Source organism: Mustela nivalis (assembly GCF_964662115.1).
Source record: "Mustela nivalis genome assembly, chromosome: 18".
Lineage (NCBI taxonomy): Eukaryota > Metazoa > Chordata > Mammalia > Carnivora > Mustelidae > Mustela > Mustela nivalis.
In genome coordinates, this window is record NC_139037.1 from 53,362,000 (window position 1) to 53,386,727 (window position 24,728).

Sequence of the window (24,728 nt, forward strand, 5' to 3'; positions counted from 1 at the left end):
CTAGAAGGCTGTAGTTTAACTGTGGTGGGCAAAGTTTCTGTAGAGAGCAATGAGAGAGAAAATATTTTAGGCTTTGTAGGCCAGATAACCCTGCACCTGCTCAACTCCACCATTGTAAGATGAAAGTAGCATAAAGAATACATAAACAAATGGGTATGGCTGTGTTCCAGGAAAATGTCATTTACAAAAAAGGTCACCAGCCCACTATACTGCCAACCCCTGAACAATTAGAATAACATGATTAATAAACGTGACAAGTGTAAAACACTTCCCCACAATGAGTTTTCTCAAGTGCACATAAAACAGTTATAAAAATTTAGCATATGGTGAGCCATAAAGCCAGTCTAAACAAATTTCAAAGGATTGAAATCATACAGAATACTCTATCTGACTACAGTGGAATTAAATTTATAAAATAATACCAAAATGATAACTAGAAAGTCTCCCATTTTTTGGTAAGCATATCATACATGTCTATATAATCCATGATTCAAAAAAATTATAGTGGAAATGTTTTGAATGGCATTTTATAATCTACATGTCAACTTTTGTTGAATTCAACTAAAGCTATCAGTGGAGGGAATTTAGACACATATTAGAAATGCATATTAGAAATGCATATATTAGACAAACCATAAGTGACTTTTAATCTCACAAAACAAACTGAGGGTTACTGGGGGGAGGGGGGTTGGGAGAAAGGGGGTGGGATTATGGACATTGGGGAGAGTATGTGCTTTGGTGAGTGCTGTGAAGTGTGTAAACCTGGCAATTCACAGGCCTGTACCCCAGGGGATAAAAATATATGTTTATTAAAAAATTAAAAATAAATAAATAAATAAATAAAAAAGAAATGCATATATTAGAGGGGCGCCTGGGTGGCTCAGGCATTTACACACACACACGCACACACACACAGTAATTTTATTCAGCCAGAAGAAAAAAGGAAACCTTGCCATTTGCAACATGGATGGACCTTGAGTGTATTATGTTACATGAAATAAATCAGAGAAAGACAAATTCTGTATGATCTCACTTATATATAGGGAATTTTAAAAAATGGAACAAAATGAAAAAAACAAGTTTATAGGTAAAGTGAATAGGTTGGTGGTTGCTAGATGCTGGGGGTGGGTGGTGCAATGGGTGAAAGGGATCAAAAGACGTAAACTTCCAGCTATAGAATAAATAAGTCATAGGGATGTAATGTACAGAATGGTGATTATAATTAATAATACTATATTATATATTTGAAGTTTTATAACTATATGGTGATAAATGTTAACTAGACGTATCACAGTGACCATTTCATAATGTATACAGATACTGAATTGTTACATTGTACACCTGAAACTAATATTTGCCAGTTATACCAAAAATAATTATACCAACAGATAGTAATCATATATAGAAAGGAAAAGAGAGAATCTCAAGCAGACTCCCAGCTGAGTGCAGAGGCCAACTTGGGGCTCAATCTCAGAACCCTGAGATCATGACCTGAGCCAAAATCAAGAGTCAGGTTCCCAACTGACTGAGGCACCCAGGTGCCCCTAAAACCCAGCTGCTCAGAAGTACAAGTGGCAACATGGGAATTGTGACTGGTATCTGAAATGTGGTTTTGCGAAACTGAGCCTTAAGCTGTGGGATCTGCATGAATTCCTGGTAGTTAGTGTCAAAACTGAGTTGAATTTTAGTATATGTGCTGCCGAAGCGAGCACTGAGTTGAATTTTAGGACACCCAGTTGGTGTTCAGGGAGTTGGGAGAATTGGCTGGTGTGGGGACGAACTCCCATACATTTGATGTCAATAGTGTTGGGAGAAAAAGCTTGCTGATAAAACAAGAACAAAATAAAATCCTACAAACCTCTTGTAAAAGGGAGCCCCTGGGTGGCTCAGTGGGTTGGGGCTTTGCCTTCAGCTCAGGTCATGATCTCAGGGTCCTGGGATCGAGCCCCGCATTGGTTCTCTCTGCTCAGCAGGGAGCCTGCTTCTCCCTCTCTCTCTGCCTACTTGTGATCTCTGTCTGTCAAATAAATAAATAAAATCTTAAAAAAACTCTTGTAAAAGGATGCATCAGGTGTAAAACCATTTGCATAAACTTCTTAAATGCACGCAGAAATAGAATATATATTGTTACGTTATTCACCAGTTTATTATAAGAGATACAAATGAACAGCCAGATGAAGAGGTATATAGGGTGAGGTCCAGAAGGGTCCTGAGCACAGGAACTTGTCTATATGGAGTTGGGGTGCCCCACCCTCTTGGCACCTCAAAGTGTTCAACTCAGAAGCTCTCCAAACTGTGTAATTTAGGAGATTTTGTTGATTATATAGGCATGATTATATAGCCGACTGATGATTAAACTCAGTCTCCAGGGCGCCTGGGTGGCTCAGTGGGTTAAGCCGCTGCCTTCAGCTCAGGTCATGATCTCAGGGTGCTGGAATCGAGTCCCGCATCCGGCTCTCTGCTCAGCAGGGAGCCTGTTTCCCTTCCTCTCTCTCTGCCTGCCTCTCTGCCTACTTGTGATCTCTCTCTGTCAAATAAATAAATAAAATCTTTAAAAAAATAAAAATAAAATTTAAAAAAAATTAACTCAGTCTCCAGCCCCTCTCCACTTTGCAGAGTTCCAGGGCATGAGGCTGAAAGTTCTAACCCTCTCATTGCCGCTTCCAGTCGGCGACGAGAGAAGAATTAGGCACAAACAAGTCAGCTGCAAAAGACTGGGAGCAGGGGACAACACGAGAGAAGAATTAGGCACAAACAAGTCAGCTGCAAAAGACTGGGAGCAGGGGACAACAGTGGAAAAGGACTGCTGCCACGAGCAACTCCACAGTCTCCCTTTTATTAGATATAAAACAATAGCCAACAGAAGGATTGATGAAAGTCAAAAGTTATTCACCTCTTGCAGGCAAGCAAGGAGGAGGGTAAGGTTTATAGTTAACCAAGCACATTCAAAGGACTCATCTAACTAACAACGAGCACTTCTGGGAAGAGAAAGGAGCGATAACGAAAAAGGGAAGCAGCTGACCGGGCGTTCCCAGGTGCTCGGCTTCCCTGAAGCAGGCGGCGTTCAGCCCTGGGCGGGCCAGGCGTTCCTGGCTGCCCGGCTTCTGTGAAGGGGTGGCCTTGACTGCCCTCAGTGAGCCTGGCATCCCCAGATGCCCAGCTTCTGTGCGAGCCGCGCATCCCCAGCTGCCCAGCTTCACAGTCGTGCATCGTCCTTCTCCCCAAAGACCTGTTGTCAGTATCAGTATTTTTTAAGGCCATGTCTAAATGTGCTTGGCAACTAGTAAAATCCTCCAGGGGTTACAGTTTAAGTAACAAATTGTTCCGAGGGGCAGCAGCATCTCATCATGCCTTGGTCTTTTGGGGGACCACTCCCTATCCTGAAGATGTCCGTGGACCCCCAGTTACCAATAATCTCATTGGCATATCAAAGCTACTCTTGTCACTCCAGAGATTCCAAGCATTTTAGGAGCTGTGTGCCAGAAACCTGGGACAAACACCAAATACTTGTTTCCCATTGTACCATAATGAGTCTAAGGAAGTAGCCACTCCATTCCTAGGCTATTATAGGTTTGTAACAAAAGGAATACTGAATTTTATGAGCTACTTTTTTAATACTGCTTTAGGCTTTTCTCTTCTAACCTACTTATTTTGTTGGCTACTGTTGGCTGCCATCCTGACATCCATGCCCCTTTTGTTAAGAAAAATTCCTATTTTATTTAGACAGCCCTCCATCTAGGAACTTCACTTTAACCTCAGTTCATTATAAAATGCAGATTAGTCCTACTAATCAGGGTATTTCCATTGCCATTTTTTGTTTCATTGTTATGTTGCAGGCACAGACCTTTGATGCAGCTCTGATCTGTTAAGTATGAGGAAACGTCTGCCAAGGAGTTTCTGGGAAATGGTTGAGTCCTTGATCACCAATCCTGGAGATCTCAGGTGTAAATTCATTCATGTCTTACCCCCTCTTCTACCTCCCTCCTGCCCCTGTAGAGTTCCACATTTGAATTGTATATCATTCTTTTTAGGCTGGCACTGCAGGGAGACTAGACTGAAGGGCCAAGATGAGACAAAGCATTGTCCAGATTAGACATGAGGCTGGTAGGTATCCTTGTTCACTGCGTTCAGCAGTTGGTCAGAGAATGGGTCCGAGATGAGCTCTCTGGGTATGGAGGATTCAGGAGAGCAAGAGAGTCTTTGAGAATAATTGGCTGCCTTCCAGGGTGAAGCAAGATACAAATTGACTTCATGGTGTTGGTGTCCTCAGAGTATGAGTTTCTAGCATGGCTCCAGGGCTTGGCCCTTGGGGAGACTGATCTGACGTGCTGCTGCTGAGGCAGGGATGGCTCTGCCTTTGCATTCCAGCTAGTGTGGAAGTTGCTGGCTGGATGTACATAGAAAATATTACAAGAACTGGTACCAGGGGTTCTGTTTTTGCAGCTATGACCATGCCATAATATCATGTGCTAGGGAGTAAAGTTCTTTTTTTTTCTTTTTTAAGATTGTATTTATTTGGGGAAAAAAAAAAAGATTGTATTTATTTGAGAGAGAGAGAACACAGCGGAGGGAGGAGCAGAGAGAGAGAAGTAGACTCTCCCCTGAGCAGGGAGCCCGATGATGCTGGGCTCTATCCCAAAACACTGAGACGACCTGAGCTGTAATCCAGAGTCAGACACTTAACTGACTAAGCCACCCAGGTGCCCCAGGGAGTAAAATTACTAAAGTGCACAAGAAAGAAAAAAATATTGAGACTGTTGGAAGAGAAATATGTCATATAGAGAGAGGCAGATGGGGATTCAGATTCCCACATTGTTACTTAGGGAGGATGTTAACATGGCCAACACACTTCACCTGATCAAGCCTCAGCTTACTTATGTTTAAAATGGAGATCATGGTTACGTTATAGAGTAGTGTTGAGGATTAAATAAGATGATGCTCATGATTTTTTTTTTTATTTAAAAATGTTTATTTATTTATTTGACAGACAGAGATCACAAGTAGGCAGAGAGGCAGGCAGAGAGAGAGGAGGAAGCAGGCACCCCACTGAGCAGAGATCCCGATGCGGGGCTCGATCCCAGAACCCTGGGATCACGACCTGAGCTGAAGGCAGCGGCTTTAACCCACTGAGCCACCCAGGCGCCCCGATGCTCATGATTTTTTACTACCTCGATCAGTGGGTTAAGCCTCTGCCTTTGGCTCAGGTCGTGATCTGAGGGCCTCGCATCAGGCTGTCTGCTCAGCAGGGGGCCTGCCCGCCCCCCCCGCCCCCCCCCCCCCCCCCCCGCGCTTGGCTCTCTGCCTACTTGTGGTCTCTCTCTGTGAAATAAATAAATAAAATCTTTAAAAAAGAGGACATGTTGGAGGCTTTTGTTAGAGTAAGTCTACATGGCAAGAGAAAGCTGGGGTCCCAGGTGCATATCCTCTTACAGTTGAATTTGCTCTTGAATCCACAGATTCTAGTCTACAGGAATAAAATATTTTCAGTATTGAAAGAAGGTGGAGGTCCCACTCTTGGGAGATCATCATTTCTGGCAGCAGCCTGACCTGAGATATCTGATCATAACTTCCAGGCAGGCCCAGAGCAGACAGAAGACAGTATACCCTGCAGTTGGCTAGTCCTTTCTTCAGAACAGAAGAACATGACCAAGGACTGGGTAAGGCTTACTTTGCCCATTTTTGTCCTATGTTTCCCAGTGGATTTGTGGAAGCTTCTAAAACAGTCTGGGGCACCTGGATGGCTCGGTCTGTTAAGTGTTTGCCTTTGGCTCGGGTCATGATTCCAGAGTCCTGGGATCTAGCCCTGCATCGAGCTCCTTCCCCAGTGGGTACCCTGCTTCTCCCTCTGCCTGCTGCTTCCCTTGCTTGTACTCTCTCTGTGGAACAAGTAAATAAAATCTTTTTTAAAATGTCATATAAAACACAGTCTGATGAGACAGTGTATGTTGATAAAAATCAGGATCTGTCAGAAAATAAGTTTAGGCTATAATCTTAAAATCTGGGCAAGTTAGGAAGCAAGATACATGGGTCACAGTATTCATACAAAGCCCTTAAGGATGGAACCGAGATAAAAGTGTAAGATCTTGTGGGCTTCCTTACCTTTGAATTTGTGTCTCATTTTTGGCAGCTATAATAACAAGAAAAACATGAAAAGTTACATGATTTGTAGTGACCTTGAGGAGAAAATAAAGCAGTTCTTCAGGGAAAATAATTTCCTTGCCCTTAGTGCAATGAAAGATTGCACTTGATTGGACAGCATTCTTCAAAAGCAGTGCACCTGGACAGTAGAACCTTCTGGCAGTCCACACTTTACCCAGGAATAAAGCCTAAGTTATTTAATAGAATGAATGGGCTGCTTGACCTTTGAGTGATCCTCCATTAAGAAGAATTCTGCCATTTGGGTGCCTGGGTGGCTCAGTGGGTTAAGCCTCTGCCTTCAGCTCAGGTCATGATCTCAGGGTCCTGGGATCGAGGCCTGCATCGGGCTCTCTGCTCAGTGGGGAGCCCACTTCCCCCCACTTCTCTCTCTGCCTGGCTCTCTGCCTAATTGTGATCTCTCCCTCTCTCTGTCAAATAAATAAATAGAATCTTAAAAAAAGAAGAAGAATTAGTCTATCATTTGGCAGAAGACAGCTGAAAGTTCCACTCTTTGATAACAGCTCGGAGTACAGATAGTGGCAATGCTTCCTTTATACCTTCTTAACCACAGGTTTAGAGAATGAAGGCAGAGTCAATTATTCCTGGTCTGGCATTTGTATTTTTAATTACTTAACATGATACATGGCTACATTTGCATGTAAAAGATTCAAACATAAAGGAGTATTTACACCAAAAGAGAATATCCACTTTCTCCTCTTCCTGTTCAACCCTGAAACCAAGAGGTAACAGATGTTAATAGTTTGGGTCTCCAGTCAATCTCTTTGTACAATTGACATGTGATAGTATATATTTTTATACATTTTTATATGCATAAATATGTGTACTTATACATGCATAATTATATATATTATTAAGATTTTTCACACTCTGGGATCATTATATATATAACTTGGGGACTTGACTCTTTTTCATTTAAGAGAGTGCCTTGAAAATCATTGGCATCAATAGGTTTACATCTACCACATTGTCTTTTTTAAAGATTTTATTTTTACATAATCTCTCTACATAACATGGTCACATGCTCTACTGACTGAGCCAGCCAGGCCAGGCACCCCTTACCAAATTGATTTTAATGTTTGTGTAGTAATGTTATAGCATGGAGGTACTGCAGTATATCCTCAACTGCTTTTTTTTTTTTTTTTAAGGTTTTCCATTTTTTAGAGAGAAAGAGCACTTGCACAATTGAAGCAGATGGTGGGGAGGGACAGAGGTAAAAGGAGAGAGAATCTTGAGCAGGCTCCATGCCCAGTGTGGAGCTGAACACAGGGCTGTCTCACAACCTGGAGATCATGACCTGAGCTGAAATCAAGAGTTGGACACCTAACCAACTGAGTTGCCCAGGCGCCCTCCCATCAATTTTTGATGGACATGTAGCTGTGGATAGTTTTTCCCTGTTATAAATAATGAAGTCTTCCTCCACATTGATTTGTCTCTGCAAATACTCTTTTTCAAATATTACTGTAGTACTCTTTTAGGCTAAGAAGAACTAACTAATAGAATTCTGTGGTGGTGGTGTCTGAAGGTTTATGTCCTCACAAAATCCATATGTTGGGATCTTAACCCAAAGATGATGTGTAAGCAAAGGTGGGGCTTTTGCCACACAGGGAGTGGGCTCTCACCAGAATGCGACCATGCTGGCTCCTTGATCTGAGACTTCCCAGCTTCCACAACTGTGAGAAACAAATTTCTGTTTTTATAAGCTACACGATCTCTGGTATTTTCTTACAAGAACCCAAATGAACTAAGACACAAGGTCCTGTGGTACGTGAAATACTCACAGGCATAACTTACCATGGGAAAATGACTAGAATGTGTTCTGTCCCTCTTTCCTGCGACATCTGTCCCACCTTAGATTGTGTTGGCATTTGTTGTTACAGGTACCGTTAACATTCGAGGATGTGACTGTGGGCTTCTCCAGGGAGGAGTGGCAGTTACTAGCTCCATCTCAGAAGGACCTGTACCGGGATGTGATGCTTGAGAACTATAGGAACCTGGTGTCAGTGAGTGAGGACAACATCACAATCCATTGCCTTCTCTTCCTCATTCAATAAAATCAGTAGTGTCTCTGAAATATCTCTTGGTTTGGGCTAACACACTGTAGGGAATAGACTTATTCTCCTCTTTGGCGCTAGAGTGTATATGCTCTCCCTTCCCCAGGAGAAGAATTTTGCTTTACTGAAGTATAAATGATATACAGACTTTCTCCAGTTTTCACAGATTCCCCAAGCTTGAATACATGGTGCCAAGTTTTTTTTTGTTGTTTTTTGTTTTTTTTTTTTTTAAAGATTTTATTTATTTATTTGACAGACAGAGATCACAAGTAGGCAGAGAGGCAGGCAGAGAGAGAGGAAGGGAAGCAGGCTCCCTGCTGAGCAGAGAGCCCAATGCGGGGCTCGATCTCAGGACCCTGAGATCATGACCTGAGCCGAAGGCAGAGGCCTTAACCCTCTGAGCCACCCAGGCGCCCCGTGGTGCCAAGTTTTTAATGAGTTCCCATTTACAGGTTATCAAGCCAGCAAACCAGTTTCACTCTTCCAGTTGTTGCAAGGAGAGCCACCATGGACGGTAGAGGAAGCAGCTCAGAGTCAAAGCTGTCCTGGTGAGTGAGTGAAAACCAAGAAAATGGGGAGAAAGGACAATAAAACTCCAGTTGGCCAGTGAAAGGTCAACACTTTGGAAGTGTGTGGAGAACTTTTCTTATACCAGTTGGTGACACAGAAATCTGAGCAACTCCTTTCTGTATCTTACTAATTGGGCTGTTCTTTGCCTGCTATTAAAGGATGAGGTCTTCCTTTTTTTCCTCATTTCTAGATCTGATTACAGTTTTGGCTCTTGTAGGATCCAGATTTCGTACCTCATTTCCTCCTGCCTAGCTTGTGCTGGTCTTCTCCCTTTCCTTTTCTGCGGCATTCCCGCCTCCTGTTCCTCACCGACTTGCTCCCTCATAGATGGCTTTGCATTTGGCACAGTTCTCATCTTCTGCCCATCCCCACCTCTTTCGAAAGGGCTAAAATCCCTCCTTGACAACCCGCCTCACCTGAGCTCATCTAAAAACTACGCGTACCTTGTCTCTTAGGGCACCTCTGTTTACTTAATCAGCCTCTGCTTCCCCACCTTCCAGGCTCTGGGTTTTTGTGTGTGTGTTGTTTTGTTTTTTAAATCTTTTGCTTGATTCTCACATTAAAAGTTTCATTCAGGGGTGCCTGGGTGGCTCAGTGGGTTAAAGCCTCTGCTTTTGCCTCAGGTCATGATCCCAGGGTCTGGGATCGAGCCCCGCATTGGGCTCTCTGTTCAGTGGAGAGCCTGCTTCCTCCTTTCTCTGCCTGCCTCTCTGCCTACTTGTGATCTCTGTCTTGTCAAATAATAAAATCTTAAAAAAAAAAAAAAGTTTCATTCATTCTCAAGGCCTAAGCTTTCTGTTCTTTGTTGGAAAGTCCCAAATTGCCCTCTTCTACTAACATCTAATCTGCAGTGTAACCCACTGTGTGTTGCCAGCCACCAGCACATCTGCCCTTTGATGTCCTTCCTGTCTGCAAAACAGAGTCCTCCTTCCTCTCAGATAATGTCTTCACTACCATTGCGTGTATTTGAGTATATCTGAAGAGTTAAGCTCTCTGTACTCCGACAGTTATTCCCTGGTTGACATTTCCCCTTCTGTGGTCTGATCGGACCTCTAATTCTGTATTTTGCTGGCAGCCAGGATAATGATCCTGGGAAGTCCTCTTTCCTTCAGCTTTAATGTTGGAACCGGAGATCATTTTTCCTCCTGGTGAATCCTCTTACACTTAGTGCATTTTACTTAGGTTCTGCTGTGCTGCTGTACACGTGAGGTGCTTGGCCACTGTGAGTTGCCTTGAGTTTTCTGTATTATTTCTGACAGTCTCTGCTATTTTTATTAGATTTTATTGTTTTGAAAAGTCTTTCGAGAACTGCACACTCTCAGAGGAGGCTGTGATCATTTAGTCTTGCACTGCACCAGTTGCTGCACAACATTGGCTGTTTTCACTTGTCCAGTTAGTCCCTTATAATGGCATGGCTGCATTCCTCGGTGGGCAGGGAGCATTAAAACAGTGGAATGTGGGGCGCCTGGGTGGCTCAGTGGGTTAAAGCCTCTGCCTTCGGCTCAGGTCATGATCCCAGGGTCCTGGGATGGAGCCCCGCATCGGGCTCTCTGCTCGACGGGGAGCCTGCTTCCTCTTCTCTCTCTGCTTGCCTCTCTGCCTACCAGTGATCTCTGTCTGTCAAATAAATAAATAAAATCTTAAAAAAAAAATTAAAAACAAAACAAAACAGTGGAATGTGATAAGAAAACAGGTTGAATGAGAACTGGTTAAAAAAATAAGAGGTCTACATATATTTAGAGACTGAGAAGTAGAGTGAGAAGTTTGGGGGCTGTGGTAGGAGGAAGGTCAGAAAATGTCCCAGAGACGCCTGGGTGGCTCAGTTGGTTAAGTGGCTGCCTTCAGCTTGGGTCATGATCCCAGTGTCCTGGGATCGAGCCCTACGTCGGGCTCCTTGCTCAGCAGGGAGCCTGCTTCTCCCTCCGCCTCTGCTGCCTCTACTGCCACTCTGCCTGCCTGTGCTTGTTCTCTCTCTCTCTCTGTCAAATAAATAAATAAAAATCTTTTTTAAAAAAAGTGTGAATTTGGTTCTGTTTTAACTTTGTAAAGCTATTTATAGATAGTCTTGCTTGATAGCTTGCTCAAGTCTTGCTTGGTAACTGGGTAGTAGCATTGAAACATAGAATGTTACAGCTTTGAGTTCTAGGAAAAATGGTAGATATGGCAGGTTGATGTTTTGTTCCTGGATGGGGAATGAATCTCTTAACTGGTGGATGACAGAGATGATGTAGGAACAGATAGAGAAAGATTGTGGCATTAGTTGAAAAAAGAAAATTTGGGAATGAGTATGTCAAGTAGATTATAATGGCAAATATAGATATGGTTTATATGGATATAAATGAGCTATGTTTGTGCTGTCCATTGTCTTGGCCACTGGCCACACACATTTAATTAACATTAATTATTTTAATTTAATTTAATTAACATTAAGTAAAATTATAAATTCAGTTTCTTTTTTTTTCTTTTTCTTTTTCTTTTTTTTTTTAAAGATTTTATTTATTTATTTGACAGAGATCACAAGTAGGCAGAGAGGCAGGCAGAGAGAGAAGAGGAAGCAGGCTCCCTGCTGAGCAGAGAGCCTGATGCGGGGTGGATCCCAGGACCCTGGGATCATGACCTGAGCCAAAGGCAGAAGCTTAACCCACTGAGCCACCCAGGCGCCCCACAAATTCAGTTTCACTGCCACTCTGATCACCCGCATTCAAGTGCTGAATGCCACACATGGCTAGTGGGTACCATATTAGAAAACACAGATACAGAACATTCCCAAGATTGTAAAAAATGTTGTTGAACAGCACAGTACACAGTTATAGTATGACTAAACTAAGTGGAAAAGGTCATGTTTCCACCAGTCAGTACAACTGTACTCTTCTCTGGGACAAGGGCAGATAATCCAAGGACCTTTTTTTTTCCTTTTAGAGAAAGAATGTGCATGCGCATGAGCAGGGTAAGGAGGCAGGGAGGAAGAGAGAATCTTAAGCAGCGTCCACATTGAGCATGGAGCCATTTGTGGGGTTCGTTCTTACGACCCTGAGATTATGACCTGAGCCAAAATCAAAAGTTGGATACCTAACTGACTGAGCTACTCTGGTGCCCTAGAGGACCTATTTTTAAATTTTAAGTGGACATATATGTGTTGATATATTAGACTGAGTGAGGTTGTATCATTTTTACATAAGCTATTGAAGTATTGAATACAGTATTACTCTTAATAGGTGATTGGTGTTTTATGTAAGTTTAGTTTTGGTGTACAGGTGGAATGAAAGGGGAAAGGTTTAGTAACAAGGCAGTTGTTGAATATTTTACCTCAGTAGTCTTGGGATGAGATGCTTTAGGTCCTGCATTTTTTTTTAAAAGATTTTTATTTATTTATTTGATAGACAGAGATCACAAGTAGGCAGAGGCAGGCAGAGAGAGAGGAGGAAGCAGGCTCCCTGCTGAGCAGAGAGCCCGATATGGGGCTCGATTCCAGGACCCTGAGATCATAACCTGAGCCGAAGGCAGAGAGGCTTTAACCCACTGAGCCACCCAGGTGTCCCTAGGTCCTGCATTCTGATTTTCCAATTCTACCCCTTTGTTTTGAAAACCCACATCGTTTATATGTTTGATGAGTGATGTCTCTGGATTTATTTTCAGATGCCTCTCCCAAAACTCTTAAGACTTGGAATCCATGAAATTCTTTTCCTGGGTCTTACTCTTTCTCTCTTCATTCTTGCTATAGTACCTCATCTGGTTCTGTGTAGTTCAAATATTTAAGTACTGTTTATGTACTCATGACTTAAAATTATTATCTGAAGGAGCTCCTGGATGGCTCGGTTGGTTAAGTGTCTGGCTCTTGATCTCAGAGCTGTGAGTTCAAGCCCTGTATTGATCAAGCTCCATGCCCATTTAAAAAAGTGGTATCTGAAGTCTAGAACTTTCTCCACACTCATAGATCTAACTGGAAACATCATAATTGTTCTTGAATGTGTATATTATCTCAGACCTGGTATATCCCTCAAAATGTAGCGCTTGATTCTCCATAAATGCCAAACCTCTCTCCCTAATCTTCTTCACCTTATTAAATGCCACCAGCAGCTATCCAGATGTGTAAACCACATACTGAGAAGCTATCCTGGATGATTCCCTTTTCTTCCTCTGCATTCATTCTTTTTTTTTTTTTTTTTTTAAAGATTTTATTTATTTATTTGACAGAGAGAAATCACAAGTAGGCGGAGAGGCAGGCAGAGAGAGAGAGAGGAGGAAGCAGGCTCCCCGCTGAGCAGAGAGCCCGATGCGGGACTCGATCCCAGGACCCTGAGATCATGACCCGAGCCGAAGGCAGCGGCTTAACCACTGAGCCACCCAGGTGCCCCCCTCTGCATTCATTCTTAAAGTGAGGCTTATCTTTCCTCTTATCACTGTCTTTCCCTTCTCTGTACTGTGTCCTTGTTCTTGCACATTTCTCCATCTCTGTGGTGGTCAGTCATGCTGAAGCTGCTGTTACCTCTTGCCTAAACTCTGCGGTAGCCTCCTGTGTATTCTCTCAACATCTTCATCCCTCCGGTTTATTCTTCATACAACAGCCATATTGGGATATATTGGGAAATACCAATTCAAAGTGGGTTGTGTTCCTTCCAAAAATGTTCAGTAGCTTATGGCCATTGCTCTTAGCATAAAATCTAATTTATAACAAAGTCTTACTACATCATCTCTATGTTCTCAATTCTTCCTCCCTTTTCATACTTAACTATTTCCACTTCACTTAAGCTCAGGATAGTTCAGGCACACCAGCCTCTCTTGTATTTCTTGATCATGCCTAAGTTTTTTTGCCTCTGGGTTTTTGCATTGGCTGTTCTTTCTTGGAACAAGTAAGCAGAGAGGCAGGCAGAGAGAGAGTGGGTGGGAAGCAGGCTCCCTGCTGGCAGAGAGCCTGATGTGGGGCTTGATCCCAGGACCCTAGGATCATGATCTGAGCTGAAGGCAGGCATTTAACCAACTGAGCCATGCAGGCGCCCCTTATTCTAATGTGTTTTTTTTTTAATATTTTATTTATTTACTTGAGAGAGAGACAGTGAGAGAGAGCATGAATGAGGAGAAGGTCAGAGAGAGAAGCAGACTCCCCATGGAGCCGAGAGTCCGATGCGGGACTCGATCCCGGGACTCCAGGATCATGACCTGAGCCGAAGGCAGTCGTCCAACCAACTGAGCCACCCAGGCGTCCCTATTCTAATGTTTAAATATCATATTGTAATATATTCCCAAACACCAGCACATTGAATATTTTTCAGGTGAATGGATCCATTCCCTTCATCTTCTTTTGTTTTATTCCAATCATAGTGTGGTTCTGTTTTTACTTTTGTCTCCATTTTGCAAGGTCCCAAGTTATATTTATTCATTGTAGGCTATCCATTCTTTCTAAAGTAGCTGTTCTTCCTTCCGCAATTTTAAAATATCTTTTTTCATAGAACATAGGGCACATTTCTCTTAGACAGGGATCTTTAAAGAGCTAATCCAAACCATGGCACTTTTTTTTTTTTTACATTTTCCCCCTTAAAATTATCATGGATGTTTTCTTTTTTTTTTTTTTTTTTAAAGATTTTTATTTATTTATTTGATAGAGAGAGATCACAAGTAGGCAGAGAGGCAGGCAGAGAGAGAGGGGGAAGCAGGCTCCCCGCTGAGCAGAGAGCCCGATGTGGGGCTCGATCCCAGGACCCTGAGATCATGACCTGAGCTGAAGGCAGAGGCTTAAACCACTGAGCCACCCAGGTGCCCCTATCATGGATGTTTTCATTGTTCTTTTTCCCAGAAAAAAATGGGAGATTGACCATATGCACTGGCACCCAGAAAACCAAAACGAGAGTAAAACCTTGGAAAGAGATCAGCGAAGTTATGCACTTGGAAATAATTCTGATTTATGTGAAAGTCTGGTTCCTTTAACACAAAGACACAATAAGTTTGGCTCACATTGTAAAAGTTTGAAACCACATTTGGGTTTTGTTATTCAGAATAGAAGATATGCAGGAGAGGACTCTGATGAGTTTAGTGGATGTGGGAAATCATCAGTCTACATCCAGCAGGATACAACTCTTAGTGGACTTAAATGCCATGGATGGGTGAAACCCAGTGACATTAGATCACAGTTCAATGAACATCAAAAAACTTATACAGAAGAGAAAGCACATGAATGCAGTAAGTGTGGGAAAGCCTTCTCCAGGAAAGCACAGCTCATTAGGCATCAGAGAACTGAAAGAGGAAAGAAGCCACACGGATGCAATGAATGTGGGAAAACATTCATGAGGAAGATTCAGCTCACTGAACACCAGAGGACTCATATTGGAGAGAAACCCCACGAATGTAGTGAATGTGGAAAAGCCTTCTCTAGAAAGTCGCAGCTCATGGTACATCAGAGAACTCATACAGGAGAGAAACCCTACGGGTGCATTGAATGTGGCAAAGCCTTCAGCCGGAAGTGCCGGCTCAGTAGACATCAGCGATCTCACACTGGAGAGAAACTCTACGGATGCAGTGTGTGTGGGAAAGCCTTCTCCCAGAAGGCATACCTCATTGCACATCAGAGACTTCACACGGGGGAGAAGCCTTATAAATGCAGTGAATGTGGAAGAACTTTCTTTTTCAAGTCGGACCTGACCAAGCATCGGAGAATTCACACAGGAGAGAAACCTTACGGATGCAGTGAGTGTGAAAAAGCCTTCAGGAGCAAGTCAAAGCTCATTCAGCATCAGCGAACTCATACTGGAGAGAGACCGTATGAGTGCAGCAAATGTGACAAAGCCTTTGCCCACGTGTCGGTCCTCATTAAACATAAGAAAACTCACACAAGAGAGAAAGCTATAAATTCACTGAAGGTGAAGAAACCTTCCTTAGGGAGTCCTAGCTCTTTGTACATGAGTGAACTTGCACAGGAGCAAAGCAACATGAACACAGTGCCTGTGGAAATACCTTCTTTGGGAACTCAGCCCTCGTTAAACCTCCGTGAGTTCCTCGGGGGTAGAAATGTAGTGTTTGTGGAACAGCCTTTTCTAAGAAGTCAGGCCTCAGTAGGTAATCGGGAATTTCCACAGGGAATAAGTCTTGCAAATGCAGTGAATGTGACACCTTCTTTGATAAATTATGTCTTATATATTATAGACATTGTGTAGGAAAGTGGTACCAAAATATATCTGATATCAGAAAAGCCTGTAGCAAGAATCCTCGACATATGTCAGAGTTCATTTTGGACACAAATGCTATGGGATGCACTGGTGGTATAGAGGTATAGAGGTGGTATAGAGGATAAATCTGTGAGAATTCAGACTTACTAAATTTCTATGAAATTTCACTGGGCAGCAATGCAGATAATGTGAGAAAACCTTTTCCTGGAAGTGATACCTCCATTGGTATCAAAGAATTCCCACAGGACCAGAACATTAGGAAAGAATGTGGTGATGATTTCAGTGATAAGTTCTCCCTCATCCCATCAGAGAAGTGTAGAAACATACCTCTAGAGACATTGAATATGGACAGCGTTTTCAGTAAAATGTGGAAGAACTCATAGGAAGGAGAAACCCCTGAACACAATAAAAGATGGAAATTCTAAGATGGGGATTCTTTGCCAAACTAACAAATGTGTCACAATTTTGAATCTTGGGAATCTGGGAAAGACTTCTCTAATAAATGAAATCCTGTGTTATGTAGCAAAAACCTGTGAATGTGATGAATATGGAGCTACAACTTTATTAGTCTCTTATGGCTGTTGTAACAAATAACCATGCATTTGGTGGCTTAAAACTACACAGTATTATCTTATAGCTCTGGAGGTCTAGAATCTGAAATGCGTCTTGCTGGACAAGGGGTTGACAGGGCTCCATTTCTTTTTGGAGGCTCCAGGGAGAACCTGTTTTTCTTTGTCATTCCAGCTGCTAGAATTTGCCTGAATTTGTGGTTTGCAGACCTTTCCACCTTCAAAGCCAGCAGTGGCTGGTCAACTCTTCCATCACTCTGACACTGACTCTTGCCTCCCTCTCCTACATGTAAGGATCTGTGTGACTACACTGGGCCCACCCAGGTAATCTAGGATAACCTCCCTGTCTTAAAATCAGCTAATTAGCAACTGTAACTCCACCTACTACCTTGATTCCCCTTGTCTTATACTGTGACATACTCACAAGTCCTGGAGGTTAGGATGTAGACATCTTTGGGGGCCATTATTCTGCCTCCTTCAGACCACCCTCTGGCACCCAATTATTTGTATCCATACCACATGAAAAATACATTCAGTCTCTCTCAGCACCTCCAGATGTCTCAACCTATTACAATACCAACTCAAAGTCTAAAATTCCATCTAAATCTTGAGTTTAAACACTAAATCAAGAATTGGTTGAGGCTCTGGATATGATTTGTCCTGAGGCACAATTCCTCTCTATGAGCCTGTGAAATTCTAGAAACAATTCACATGACCCTAAAATACCTAATTACATCTTTTACTTTAAATGCCTTTTGCAAAATAAATAAATAAATAAATAAATATAAATGCCTTTTGCCACATAATGTAACATAGTTACAGGGTCTGGAGATTAGGACATGAACATCTTTGGGAGTCCATTCTGTCTACCACAAAAACATTAGATGTCAGAGTATTCATACTACAGGATTCCTACCTAGCCATTAAATAAATCTAGAGAAGTCTGTTCACAGAGAAGTAATTATCTTTGATAATTACATTCCAAATACAGTAACTTTTTTTCTATAATCAGGGACTCTTAAACCTGTGTCATTAGATGTGACAGCAAGAATACTATTAAGATACATAAATAAAATGATCAGTGCTGGAAAAGAATTCATAAATGCTCTAAAGGAATGTGAAATTTATGTGTTGCAAATGCTGTCAAATGTATTTGTATGTATTCTGAAATCGTATAAATCAACATCCTAGTCTGACTGTAGAATGCATATTCCATAATGCACCTAAGTAACAGAATTCTTCACAGCCAATTCCAACAACCTTTTTTGTTTAACAGGAAATGTTTAATTTTATTCACTTAGTAAGTAACAAAAAGGGAATAGGCAAAATATATGAATGGCCTGTCTTCAGACATAGAGTAATAGGAAGATCAGCACAGCTAACTTGAAAGAAAGGAAAAAAATGAAGGGAGTCTTACGACTACCCCAGCCTGGACAGTTTCCATTCTGTAGCATAGGGAGGGGGAATCTCATCAGATCTTGGCAGTCTCTCCAAATCGAGGCAGAGTTTAGATCTAGTTTGGAGAATTCAAGGTGACTCAAATTTATGGTGCAGGTTAAAGGAGAGGAGAGGGCTGCACCCAAGGCGAACCCATTCCTCCACATGATTTGAAGTTGTAATCAGCACATATGTGTGAGGAAGCTCCCTGGGCTGGAGGAAGAACCACTGGAATGATCAGGCAGAGCTATCCTTGGAACTTGCACAGGTTGGGAGTAATTTGTTTCCACCAGTTGGGATGGAAACCCCTCCCAATATTTGGAAAGTCACAGCGGAACTTAGAAAAATAGTGCCTCAGTGGGTCACTCAGATTGGCTCTAGAGTAATGGCTGCTCTGAGCTCTCTAGACAAAGGATGATACAAGCTGCTACAAAACCAAACGGTTTCCAAGCAGTTTAACTGTTTCCCAGACCTACACCCAGTAGTATTTAAAGAAGAGAAAAGCAGTCCATCAACTGAGAAAACCAACAATGTGGAAATCAGTGTCTGGCATCTAGTTAAAACTTACCCAGGTATGCAAACAAACAAACAAAAAAACAAAATTAGGACTTAAAAACATGACGAAAGGTCAGTAGAGACCCAGGATTGACTTGGGTGACAGAATTAACAGAAAATGATGTCAAAACAGCTATTATAGATACTCTGTCTGCTTAAGAATGTTGTAGTAAATGGATTATAAAAATTACTGTGGGGTTTCTCTCCACATGAGCAAAGGGGTAGATGAGGCCAGTCTAGTGACTGGAGCCCCAACCCTAGGTTGTTCAGCCTTCCAGGAAGAGGCCAGAAGGAGATCATTTCCATCAGTGAGGACCTGATCCCATGAGGAGGAGACCCAAGCCCAGCTGAAGTTGGGGAGTGTAGTTTGGTCTCTTTCTAGTCCCTCTGGCTTTTCTGGGAACTGAGGCACCTGTGCTGAGGCACAGTCTTCTGGAAGGTGCAGTTTGGGATATATTGTCTTCCTAGTTAGTGGCTAGTGCTTCTTGGCTGTTTGGCTGCCATAGGGGTTCTGGAACATGCAGTCCATCTGCCTTTGTTTTTCTTCACATGAGAATTCTGCCTGGGTTCAAGTAGCTATTAAAGAGGGTGCCTGTCAGACCCTATTAAAGATGACTGGGGCTTCTATATGCAGCACGTGAGGGAATTGGTTTTCTTGGGGTCGATTCCAAGCTCATCCTGTGGCTCAGCTTGGACAAGGTGAGATCTTGGTAGGTCTTTTCCTGCTGTGTGACTGCAGCAAGAGATGGCTCTAGAGAGCTCTTGTTGTGTGGGAGGCATTTGCCCTCATTCCTCCTGCTCTGGGGGGCTAGGTGGACCCCATATTAGGAGCTTGGGAGGGGAATTTGTGGGTCCTACTGAACCTTACTGTTCCCTTGATCCCATCCCTTCTGCTCCTGATCTCAGAAAAAAGCTTTGGTAGTCTGTGTTCTGTGGAGTGTTTTGTCCTGGCCTCCTCTTAACAGTTCTTGTCACCACAAACAGAAAAACTTCTAGAGCAATGTCTGCCATGCAGTGCCTTGAAGACTAAGCAAGCAATTTTGAAATAGTATTGGTATGAATGGGATGATGATTTCAGTGGAAAGAAATTTGATTTACCTACTTTAGAACCTCACAACACAGTCTATACAGATTTACAGATTCTACCTACTTTTGTGTTGATTTCCAGTCTAGAACTTGGGTCTCTAGATTTTTGAACCTGCCAGACTTCAGGGAAGAAGTCCAGAATCAGCTATCCCACAAGAAGTTGCCTAGTGCTAGTTCTGTATAGGGGAGCAGTTACTCCAGGTTTGGCTTTCTCTGTATTTGTGTTTTAGGGATGAAGGTAGACTAGAAATTCCTAGCTGGTGTGTGGGCTGATTGGTCTGCTCTCTGAGGGCTCCATTTTCTTTCTTTCTTTCTTTCTTTCTTTCTTTCTTTCTTTCTTTCTTTCTTTCTTTCTTTTTAAGACTTTATTTATTTATTAGACAGACAGAGATCAAAAGTAGGCAGAGGGGGAGGCAGGCTCCCCACTGAGCAGAGAGCCCAAGGCGGGGCTCCATCCCTGGACCCTGGGATCACGACCCGAGCCAAAGGCAGAGGCTTAACCCACTGAGCCACCCAGGTGCCCCGAGCATCCAACTCTTGACTTGGGCTTGGATCACGATATCAGGGTCGTGGGACTGAACCCTGTGTTGAGCTCCACACTGAGTGTTGAGCCTGCTTGGGATTCTCTCTCTCCTCCCCACCCACCACTCCAAACCCCTGCACTCATATGTGCTCTCTCTAAAAAAAGGAATTCATCCCCCATGAAAAGAAGGGTGTTGAGTAATTGTCAAAACTAAAAGCTGGGGTGCCTGGGTGGCTCAGTGGGTTAAGCCTCTGCCTTCGGCTCAGGTCATGATCTCAGGGTCCTGGGATTGAGCCCCCGCATCAGGCTCTTTGCTCAGCGGGGAGCCAGCTTCCCCCTCTCTCTCTCTGCCTGCCTCTGTACCTACTTTAGAACCTCTTCCTCTGTCAAATAAATAAAATACTTTTTAAAAAAAAGAATATTAAGAAAAAACTCTAAAAGCTTGTCTGTCATTGAAATGTGTCCTTTATTCTTTTTTTTTTTTTTAAGATATTTATTTATTGGACAGAGACACAGTGAGAGTGGCACGAGCAGGGGGAGTGGGAGAGGGAGAAACAGACTTCTCACTGAGCAGGATGAGATTTGGGGCTCCATGTAGGGTTCCGTGTGGGGCTCAATGTGGATCCTGGGATCATGACCTGAGCCAAAGACAGAGGCTTAACAACTGAGCCACCCAGGTGCCCCTTGTCTCCTTTACTCTTAATCAGAGCTTGCTTGTCAGATAGGCAGACCCAGAAAAGACAATAGACTAAAAATGCTGATGATTTCCAAAGAACAGAAGAAAATGACCAAGGCCCTGGTGGGTTTTTGTTTCTTGCCCTTGTCATCATGGATTTGCAGAGGCTTATAAAAATAACAATTGGAAACATACAAACACTCCTAAATTCAGAACTGAAGGAAGAACAAACCATACAGTCAACATTAGGGCAAAGGTAGAATAAAATGTAGACCACTGAATTTGCTAAAGGAATGCAGGTAAATAGATATATAAGAACGTATGATGTAGGGGGGCCGGCTGGCTCAATCGGTTAAGCAGCTGCCTTGGGAAGAGTGGCAGCTACTAGGTTCTGCTCAGAAGAATCTATATCTGGGTATGATGCTAGAGAATTCTAGCAATCTGTGACAAAAGTTAAAGATGATTGCTCTGTGTCATGCAAATTGTCACAGACCCTAGCCTTTCCTTTTTCAGTTGCCCTGGCTTCCAAAGAGCTTCAAGATACTGGAGTTCAGTTTATAGGCAATAGATTCTTAGTCTGTCTTCTGTTCCCAGATAGAATTTGTGTGCTCTCACCTTAGATAGATACTTGATCTGTCAAGGTGAAACTGTCAATTCCTGAGACTTTCATGCTTTTCCTTAGATGTCTCCCACCAAGTCCAATTATAAGTGTCCAAGTCTTTGTCATTTCCCATGAACAGGCTATCCAGCTACCAAGCCAGAAATGATCCTTAATTTTGACCATAAAGAAGAGTCATGGAGCATAGAAAATGAAATTCAATGTCAGTACTTTTCAGGTAAGTGAACAACTGAGAACAAGAAGATGTGAGACTTTGAAAGTAACGTAGTTGGCCATGAGAGGATGACCCCTTCCAAATGCATTTTACCAAGGGTCAGGCTTTAGAGGTCCTTACCAACACCTAAATAATTAATGAGGCTCTCATTTGCCTGGTGTTTTGGGGAGATGTGCTTCTCTTTTTCTCTCTTTGGATTGATTTATGTTTGGTAGAATGTTTCCTGTACAGCTTAAAACCTCCTCCTCCTCTTCTATTTCCTCTGTGGCAGTGGCCCTTCCTGTTTTCTCAGCAGCTCTTATTTTCACCCCTTTTACCTGATCAAGGGATGTCACAATTCTAGTTAACACAGAAGCCTTTTAGGTTCAGGTTTTTGGACTTCAGTGGGCCTTCTCTGAATGTATCAAAACAAGCTAGAAGGTGGGAATGTTGACCACAGAGGTGGTGTCTAAATATATTAGAGCTTGTTGTCTGCTGCATAAAGAATTAGAAAAGAATCAGTAAGAGAGGTGCCTGGGTTGCTCAGTCGATTGGGCGTCTGCCTTCGACTTGCATCCTGATCCCAGCGTCCTGGGATCGAGCCCTGCCTCGGGCTCCTTGCTTGGTGGGAGGCCTACTTCTCCCTCTCCCACTCCCCCTGCTTGTGTTCCTTCTCTCGCTGTATCTCTCTCTGTCAAATAAATAAATAAAATCCTTAAAAAAAAAAAAAAGAATCAGTAAGAGGGGTTAACTATGCTTATCTTTGAATGAGAAGCCAAGATTCTTCATTCCAACCTGCCTCTACCAGATGTTTGTTCAAGACTTAATGTTGGCATCTGTCTTCGGTCATTGTCTGCGCCTGATGGATGGACTTTGTCCATTCTCTGGGCATCTTCAAAAGTCTCCAGAGTCAGAGATCATGAAGCTTCATCCTTGCCTATTTCTATCATTTGTTCCTAGTGTGGTTTATTCATTTCCATGGCCTTAAGAATACTATTTATAGGGGCGCCTGGGTGGCTCAGTGGGTTGAGCTGCTGCCTTCGGCTCAGGTCATGATCTCAGGGTCCTGGGATTGAGTCCCACATCGGGCGCTCTGCTCAGCAGGGGGCCTGCTTCCCTTCCTCTCTATCTGCCTGCCTCTGTCTACTTGTGTTCTCTGTCTGTCAAATAAATAAATAAAATCTTTAAAAAAAAATACTATTTATATGTGATGAGCCCCAAATTTCTGTCTCCAACCTAGACTTTCTTCTCTTATTATTTATTTATTTATTTATTTATTTATTTATTTTAAAGATTTTATTTATTTATTTGACAGAGAGAAATCACAAGTAGACGGAGAGGCAGGCAGAGAGAGAGGGAAGCAGGCTCCCTGCTGAGCAGAGAGCCCGATGCGGGACTCGATCCCAGGACCCTGAGATCATGACCTGAGCCGAAGGCAGCGGCTTAACCCACTGAGCCACCCAGGCGCCCCTATTTATTTATTTTTAATTTGACAGAGATCACAAGTAGGCAGAGAGGCAGGCAGAGAGAGAGGAAGGGAAGCAGGCTCCCTGCTGAGCAGGGAGCCCAATGTGGGACTCGATCCCAGGACCCTGAGATCATAACCTGAGCTGAAGGCAATGGCTTAACCCACTGAGCCACCCAGGCACCCCTCTTCTTTTATCCATACACATTTGCCTATGTGCTTCATCTCTCCACTCGGAGATCTAATAACTACTTCAAACATCATGTCACTCTTGGTTCCTCTTCTCACTCACACCACAAATCCAGTCCATCAGCGAGTGTCGTCTGTACTTTCTCCTCATTGTATCTGGAGGTCCTCTACTCCTTTCTGTAACTATTTTTTCACCCAAGCCCCAACATCCATTGTCTCTTGCCAAAATTATTATAGTTTTCTTGAGAATGCTCTCACTTCTTTATTCTTGCTTCTCTCTATTCTCCACGTAATAGCCAGATTTCTTGGTCTTTTTTATTATTTAAATAACAATAAATATTATTGGTCTTTTATTATCATTATGTAATAGAAGTCAGTTGTTCCATCCTCTTACCCCCAAAATTCATGAAGACAAAAAGAAACTTTAGAAACATGCAGACTTATAAATACATCAGGTTCCGACAATTATCTGAGTATGGAAGATAACTAAACTGTTATATGGAAATAACAGTCTTCTGAGTTGGAGGAAAGAGGGAAAGATCTAAAGTATAATCTAAATTTTCCCAAGCACAGTCCACAATCCTAAAAATAGTATTTATGTCACAATACTTAAGACCTCGTTAGTGTGATAACTGATATATATCACACAGGATGATATTCTTTTTTTTAAAAAAAGATTTTATTTATTTATTTGACAGACAGAGATCACAAGTAGGCAGAGAGGCAGGCAGAGAGAGAGGAGAAAGCAGGCTCCCTGCCGAGCAGAGAGCCCAATGTGGGGCTCGATCCCAGGACCCTGGGATCATGACCTGAGCCGAAGGCAGAGGCTTTAACCCACTGAGCCACCCAGGTGCTCCACAGGATGACATTCTTAAAGTGAAAATCAGGACATGTTATCTCTCCCACTAATACCTTGAATGGCATCCTGTTACTATTAGTATAATATCCAAATTCCTCCTACATGTAAGCATTTACTGACTCCTGCCTAAATTTTTGCTTACTTTTTTTATGTAAAAACTTTTTGAAGTGTAACATACACATAAATATATAGATATAAGGATACAGCTCAGTTAATTTTTACAGTCAGTATACTGTATAGCCAGCACTAGATCAAGAGTACCAGAGTATTGTGCAGGGTGCCATTGTGTGAACATAAAACAAATTCTCCCTTCCACGTTCAGGGTGTTATAAGTAATACTCCTACATATCTTTACATAAAGGTCCTTTATTTTATATTTTTCTCCTATTGAAAATGTTTATTTCTGAGCAATTTAGACTTAGTGAGAAATCCCAAAATTATACATGAATTTCTTACATACTCTTTTTTTTAAAGGTTTTATTCATTTATTTGAGAGAGAGGGAAAGAGAGAGAATGAGTGGGATTAGGGGCAGAGGGAGAAGCAGACTCCCTGCTCTGCACGGGTCTCGATCCCAGGATCCTGAGATCATGACCTGAGCCCAAGGCAGACGCTTAACCGA

The 24,728-nt window shown here is 42.6% G+C and overlaps 1 protein-coding gene and 2 long non-coding RNA genes across 16 annotated transcripts in view; 2 read left to right on the forward strand and 1 right to left on the reverse strand.

The window, feature by feature from the left end:
• Positions 1-24,728, forward strand: part of LOC309852832 — a 642,903-nt gene that overhangs the window by 613,141 nt on the left and 5,034 nt on the right. Inside the window, exon 2 of the long non-coding RNA XR_014305417.1 lies at positions 3,036-3,114. This is a non-coding gene — a long non-coding RNA (uncharacterized lncRNA). The remainder of the gene's footprint in view (positions 1-3,035; positions 3,115-24,728) is intronic.
• Positions 1-24,728, forward strand: part of ZNF577 (zinc finger protein 577) — a 35,461-nt gene that overhangs the window by 5,699 nt on the left and 5,034 nt on the right. For 2 of the 14 annotated variants that reach the window (XM_082710012.1, XM_082710013.1), the window contains 4 exons: positions 5,457-5,657; positions 8,037-8,163; positions 8,663-8,758; positions 14,572-16,466. In XM_082710012.1, the coding sequence (XP_082566138.1) occupies positions 14,594-15,925 (1,332 nt within the window). In that variant the 5' untranslated portion in view covers positions 5,457-5,657; positions 8,037-8,163; positions 8,663-8,758; positions 14,572-14,593 and the 3' untranslated portion in view covers positions 15,926-16,466. Of the gene's footprint in view, positions 1-3,836; positions 3,943-4,031; positions 4,105-5,456; positions 5,658-8,036; positions 8,164-8,662; positions 8,759-14,571; positions 16,467-16,681; positions 16,831-21,523; positions 21,620-24,728 lie in introns of those variants that run through there. The other 12 variants (XM_082710016.1, XM_082710006.1, XM_082710009.1 and 9 more) reach the window with 11 other exon arrangements.
• On the reverse strand, positions 17,134-20,527 carry LOC309852833. The gene is made up of 3 exons (XR_014305418.1): positions 19,949-20,527; positions 17,299-19,913; positions 17,134-17,258 (listed from the first exon to the last, which is right to left on the reverse strand). It is a non-coding gene; the product is annotated as an uncharacterized lncRNA (long non-coding RNA).